The sequence below is a fragment of the Octopus bimaculoides genome, chromosome 10, assembly GCF_001194135.2.
Source record: "Octopus bimaculoides isolate UCB-OBI-ISO-001 chromosome 10, ASM119413v2, whole genome shotgun sequence".
NCBI lineage: Eukaryota > Metazoa > Mollusca > Cephalopoda > Octopoda > Octopodidae > Octopus > Octopus bimaculoides.
Window position 1 is genome coordinate 71,510,409 of NC_068990.1, and position 6,747 is coordinate 71,517,155.

General features: G+C 36.4%; 1 protein-coding gene across 1 annotated transcript in view; it reads left to right on the plus strand.

Moving 5' to 3' along the window:
* The window catches only part of LOC106871863 (dual specificity tyrosine-phosphorylation-regulated kinase 4-like), a 63,394-nt gene that overhangs the window by 45,241 nt on the left and 11,406 nt on the right, over nt 1-6,747 (plus strand). Inside the window, exons 7-8 of the mRNA XM_052970972.1 lie at nt 2,658-2,926; nt 4,677-4,758. Of these exons, the coding sequence (XP_052826932.1) occupies nt 2,658-2,926; nt 4,677-4,758 (351 nt within the window). The remainder of the gene's footprint in view (nt 1-2,657; nt 2,927-4,676; nt 4,759-6,747) is intronic.

The window sequence follows — 6,747 nt, forward strand, 5'->3', positions numbered from 1 at the left end:
CACACACACACACACACACACACACACACACACACACACGCACACACACACAACGGGCTTCTTTCAGTTTCCGTCTACCAAATCCACTCACAAGGCTTTTGTCGGTCCGAAGTTATAGCAGAAGACACTTTCCCACGGTGCCACGTAGCGGGACTGAACCCGGAACCATGTGGATGAGAACCAAGCTTCTTACCACTGTATTTTTCATTTTTGTTTTAATCATGGGTATATATTGCTACGTTTTAACTTCTATCTGTTATGATTTTATAAAATTCTAACATGAAAATATTATGGAGTATCATCACAGTCCATGGGCTAGTGTTTTCTGACCGACCAAAAGCTTGTGAGTGGATTTGATAAACGGAAACTGAAAGAAGCTCGTCATATATATGCGTGTGTGCGTGTGTGCGTGAGAGTGTATGTGTTTGAGTGAGTGGAGAAGGAGGTGTATGTATCTTTGTGATATGTGTGTGTCTTTGTGTCTGTGTTTGTCCTCCCTCACCGCTTGACAACCAGTGTCGGTTTGTTGACGTCGACGTAACTTAGCAGTTCGGCAAAATAAGTTGATAGAATAAGTGCCGGGCTTTAAAATGAATAAATAAGTACTGGAGTTGATTTGTTCGTCTAAACACTTAAAGGTGGTGCCCCACCATAGACGCAATCCAATTGCTGTAAAAGATAAGTAAAAGATAAAATATGACAACCTGTATCGATTGAATATTCATAACGGCCATACTGCTTTATGCCATGAACAGTCATAACGGTTTTACTCAGTCTGCAAATAAATAAATAAGATAAAATAAAGAAAATATGCCTACCGCTATTCTGTCAAAAACTAGGATATGTTTAGTTAATTATATTTCGTGTTTCCGCTCAAAACTCAGTCGTCATACTGCCTACTTTTTCAATAACAAGTTGATGATGGTGGTGGTGGTAATGATGATAATGATGTTCCTTTTTACTATAGACACAAGGCCTGAAATTTTGGGGAGGGACGAGTTAATTTCATCGACCCCAGTATGCAACTGGTACTTATTTAATCGATTTCCAAAAGGATAAAAGCTAAGGTCGACCTCAGCAGAATTTGAACTCAGAACGTAAAGATTGACGAAATGTCCGACGCTGTAAAGATTCTGCCAACTCGGCACCTTCGAAATAATAATCCTTTCTACTGTACGCTCAAGGCCTTAAAATTTGGGGAGTTCTCCATTAGCTATTGATTAATTTTTGATGTGGTTTTCACCAATTAGGATTTTAGTGTTTTCATTATCTACTAACTAGCCAACACAGTATTTTTTGTACTCTTTTGGGTTTTCCAGCAGTAGCAGGTCCTGTTTATTCCTTTGAAAACCGTGAAGTCCAGGCACTAAGGGTTGATAAACTCATTTCCATGGGCTGTTTGATTTTATGCTGCCCTTCATGGTCTTCATTTTTCTCCTTGGCTGGCATTGTGCTACAGAGAGTGGTAGAAAACCTTTTAGTTTCTCGCACTCCTAACTCTTTGAACTGTTGGTATTGATGTTTTTTTTTTATATTTGTATTTCTGCACTAGATGTCCTAAAAGTGGCAAATAAAAATGTTCTACTAGTGACAGCATCAACACCACAAGCAACAACCATATTCTTTCTCCTGGTCGTTTGAAATTCAAGTATCTTCTATTGTTGCTATCTCTACTTCGTTTACAGCTACTCCTTTTCTTTTTTCTCCACTTGTCCTCTTCTGAGCAAAACTTCAATTGGTTTTACCTTGTGGTCTGATAGAATCATTATTACCCAGGTATTTATTCAAATTGCAACTGACCATACATGTCGTTTTAGATCATTTCTGTACTCACCACCTGCTCGTATTCAGACATCAGTATTCTAGTCATAATCCATTCTACTTGTTTGGCGCATGCGCTGCGATACTTCACTGTAGGCAGGTTCATAAACTCACGAGCCCAGCCCGCCTTCTAGTCTCATTCTAACATTCTTCCATATGCCCAACTCTGGGCGACAGTATACACAACAACCTCTTCTTAACAACCTCTTCTTAACAGCCTCTTCTTAACAACCTCTTCTTAACAACCTCTTCTTAACAACCTCTTCTTAACAACCTCTTCTTAACAACCTCTTCTTAACAACCTCTCCTTAACAACCTCTTCTTAACAACCTCTTCTTAACAACCTCTTCTTAACAGCCTCTTCTTAACAACCTATTCTTAACAACCTCTTCTTAACAGCCTCTTCTTAACAACCTCTTCTTAACAGCCTCTTCTTAACAACCTCTTCTTAACAGCCTCTTCTGAACTATCCAAAGTTTTCGTGTCCTTACACTCGATGTTCTCGAATCTTTTTTTAACCCTTTTTTTTTTGTAAATGAAATTTCTTCTTATTTCCTGATGGGCAACTTTTATTTACATTTTTCAAAGATGATACAATCAGTGTGGGTGTCTACTCTGGTTATCACCATAAAGGAGCCGATGTTTAAGGAAAAAAGAGTCTCTCTGATGAAATTTTTTTAATAAGTCAAGTAAACCAAACTGAAAAGTTATTCCGCCCAAAAGCAGAGAAAAGGAGCACAAATTTAAGCACAAACTTCTATCTAATGCTGTTTTTTAAATTTTTATTGCTAAACAAATTTCAAACGCTTGAATTACAACTTAATGGCAAATTACAGTAGAAAAAGATCTGGTATATAACCAGATGTCTTTCTGCTGGAAATTCAAATCCATGCTACTGCTGATACTTTTACTACTTCTAATTAATAATAATAATGTTGTTTTAATTGTTAATTTTTTTTTTTCCAGAATGAACCTCTACCAGCTTATCAAGAGAAACAACTTCCAAGGCTTCAGTGTGAGCTTAATACGAAAGTTTGCTATTGCCTTACTTCATTGCTTGAAACTGTTGCACAGGGAAAAGATCATCCACTGCGATTTAAAACCAGTAAGCTTAGCTAAAATATAATCGACCATCGAGCTTTAACATGATCGTTTGACCCTACTAGAGATAGCAGCTAGATGTCTGTCAAATCACATCTTCCCGTCTTTTAAAAGGTGAAGGACAGACTGAATAATGTAGTCATAAATACACTATTTCTGTAAAAAAAAAAGAAAGGAAAAAGGTGCGGTCTAGGATAGAATTTTAATCATAGATTTTCTCAATAGCTAGAACTTCCTTTGATCCAAATTTAATGCTAGTCAGTTCAAAATCAACAAATTATTTACTTCTATGCTTTTTGTAAAAGTTAAATCATTCGTTTGACTTAATGTGATAGAAAACTTCGGTCAACTAAAATTAGTTAGACAGTGTTAGACAAAAACTCCTCTTTTTAAAACAAACGAAAGAGTGATTTAAGGGAAATTTGGCTGCTTGCTTCTGTGTTGAAGTGACCAGTGATGAAAGCCTTCCAGCCGCGACCATCTTTATCCTTTTGTGTATCAGGGACTCAGTTCATTAAAGTATCCCTCTGTCTTAAAGCGGTAGTGTAGTTTAAGGGAGCTTTGACAGCTGTTTCTCTTGTTGGATGCTCTTCCACGTAACTGCCTCTTTAATTGCTGTTGTTTAGTCCTAGTTTAGCTTTGACCTAACAGATCTACGATAAAAGAGACAGATCTACCTTATGTGTATGTATGTTATTTCTTTACTACCCACAAGGGGCTACACACAGAGGGGACAAACAAGGACAGACAAACGGATTAAGTCGATTACATCGACTCCAGTGCGTAACTGGCACTTATTTAATCGACCCCGAAAGGATGAAAGGCAAAGTCGACCTCGGCGGAATTTGAACTCAGAACGTAGCAGCAGACGAAATACCGCTAAGCATTTCGCCCGGCGTGCTAACGTTTCTGCCAGCTCGCCGCCTTTGTTTGTTTATATGTATGTATGTATGTATGTATGTATGTATGTATACATGCATGTCTGTGTGTATGTATGCGCGTGTGAATGTATGTATGTGTGTGTATGTGTGAGATAAAAGGCAATATTAATTAATTGCTAGTATTTGAAAACTGATTCTAGTTAGTACGGTTTACAAAACTTTTTTAAAAAGATAATTAGAAGTGATTATTCGATGAAGAATCGACAATATTAATTAATGACTAATAACTGGAAATATAATCCTAATAAATACGATCTTCTTCAACCTCTTTACTCTACAAGCCTAAGTACTTATGAGACAACCGACCAGTAACTGTACAATATTAATAAGCTTTAAAACGAAGAATAAACCGATGAATTAGGTTCAGATGAAAGCATAACGAAAATTTTATCACGCAATGGCAGGACATAATTAGTGCAATCGTTCTTAATTTTGCTTTGGAAAAGTTTCTTACTTGATGACCGTTTCATAGTTAAAATAATGTAGCTGTGAAGAGTGGAGTAAGCTGCCAGTATATCGGGCTTCTGATGCAGGTTTGGTTCCTGGTTAAGACATTCCATTGTTATGACTTTTATTTGCAATTTCTGGGCATAATCAATATTTCGGAGAAGACATTTTTCGTAGTACATTTTTCGTAGTACATGGAAACGAAAGCTTCAAAGGTAACCCGTTAGCCATAAGGAATACGAGATATTTTCATTTCTTAATGTTCATCGTAATAATCGGGGCATTTCTATGACCAAAGCTATGATAAGTTTTACGATGCTGACGTCATCATACGCATTGAATAATGTGTTTTGTCTATTTTTGCAGGAAAATATTTTACTTAAACAAAGAGGTCAGAGTTCCATAAAGGTTATAGACTTTGGTTCTAGTTGTTATGAATACCAGCGAGGTACGTTTCAACTTTTATCTGTTGATTCTTTTACAAACACGCACAGATACACTCAAACGTACACCCATACAGACACATACAAAAACACACAGACACTCATACATACACACACACACACACACAACATATATACATGTGTGTGTGTCTTTGTGTCTGTGTTTGTCCCCCGCCACCGCTTGATAACCGACGTTGGTGTATTTAGGTCCATTTAACATAGCAGTTCGGTAAGACCAATAAAACAAGTACCAGGCATAGAAAAATTAAGTCGTGGGATCGATTAACTCGACCAAAAAGTTTTGAAGGCGGTGTCCCAGCATGGCCGCAGTTTAATGACTGGAGCTACTAAAAGACAAGAGATACAAGTGTAGATATAGTAATATGTGTAGATTCAATATATAAGTGTAGATTCAGTATATAACAAGCAGTATATGTATTCCTAGCAGCTGTGTGCTGTTGTTGGTTTACATAAGAGTATAGCAACCAATATTACTAAAACATAAAAAAGTGGTGATATTTGGTAGTCTTAAGGTATATAACGTAGTCTACTATAAGTAGCTTACTAAAGGACGCCAGTCTAAATCTTTCGAGGTTCCTATACATGAAAACGTGTAACATTCATCTCAGAGATTCGGAGTTAACTGCAATTTTATTTTCTGCTAATTTGGCTTATATGCGCCTTATATGCTCATGCTCCTTATATTCCCGAAAAAATATGCATGTACGTATGTGCGTGTAAATATATATACACACACACACACACACACACACACACACACACACACACATATATATATATATATAAGATTCAGGGATTGAGGTGTAGGAAGAAAGTTAGCTTCAAGTAATCCGTAGTAAACATAAAAAAGCAATTTTCTGGAACACTAGCAGTTTATTGAGACGGAAGGTTGTGGATTTTTTAAACTGAAAAAAGTTCTTTTCATATTTCACGGTAGATGACAAAGGTTGCCGGGTGTGCGAATAAGAATACAAGAGTTTAAGAATAGGGTAGATAAGATCCGGGCTATACATATGCTTCATATTTACCTCAGAAGTGGTAAATATCCAAGCGAGGTGTATACTACAGGCTACTCTTCAGGCTAAGGATATCTTGATTTAATGAAAGTTTACATCGTCGCTGGGAAGTACATGTTAACACATGGAAAATTCAATCAGAATGTATAGAGGGCACAGTAGGAGAGAATATAAATGTGGAGAGAAATAAGGATTAAAAGAAATATATATATGTATATATACGTAGATAAATACATACATACATATATATATATATATATATATATACACACACATATACAAACACACTCACACACACACACACACACACGCGCGCGCGCGCACACACACACACACACGCCCCCCCCCACAATTCATGGAGTTTACAAAAAGATTGAGCTACATTTAATTAATGTTCTTTATCTGTAGATCTTTCTTGTTCGCTTTTAGTTTTTACGTCTTTATTATACACCATTCTCACTTTGTCATAACTTACCAGCGTTAAATGGACACTTAAGTTGATTAGATATATTGAAATATACAAATTTTTCTATGAGTTCTATTTGGTATGGTACAATGTAAGGCTCATAGTAATGGGTGAGTCACCGCACAAGAGACATCAACTCCAGTGACACCACTGCGTAAAATAATTTTGATCGAAATTACATTCTTTTTTTAGCTGAAATCATAGGAGAAAACTTGTTTAATATTTAATATCGGGAATGTACAGAAAGTTTAAGTAAACACCATTCTAATTCGTTGTCTTGATTTCAGGATCTAACTATCAGGATGGTGAGTCAGGTAAGACGTGCTAGACAAGTGACTAAGCCATTATAAGTATAACTGCATTATTTATTCATAAAGCCAAGTTAACACACAATTAATCTGGACTAGACAGGTTATTTAGAGCTGACTTAAAATACTCAATTAGTTCTGAGCTGTGACTGTATTCTTGACAACTTTGTTCAATAAGTATAT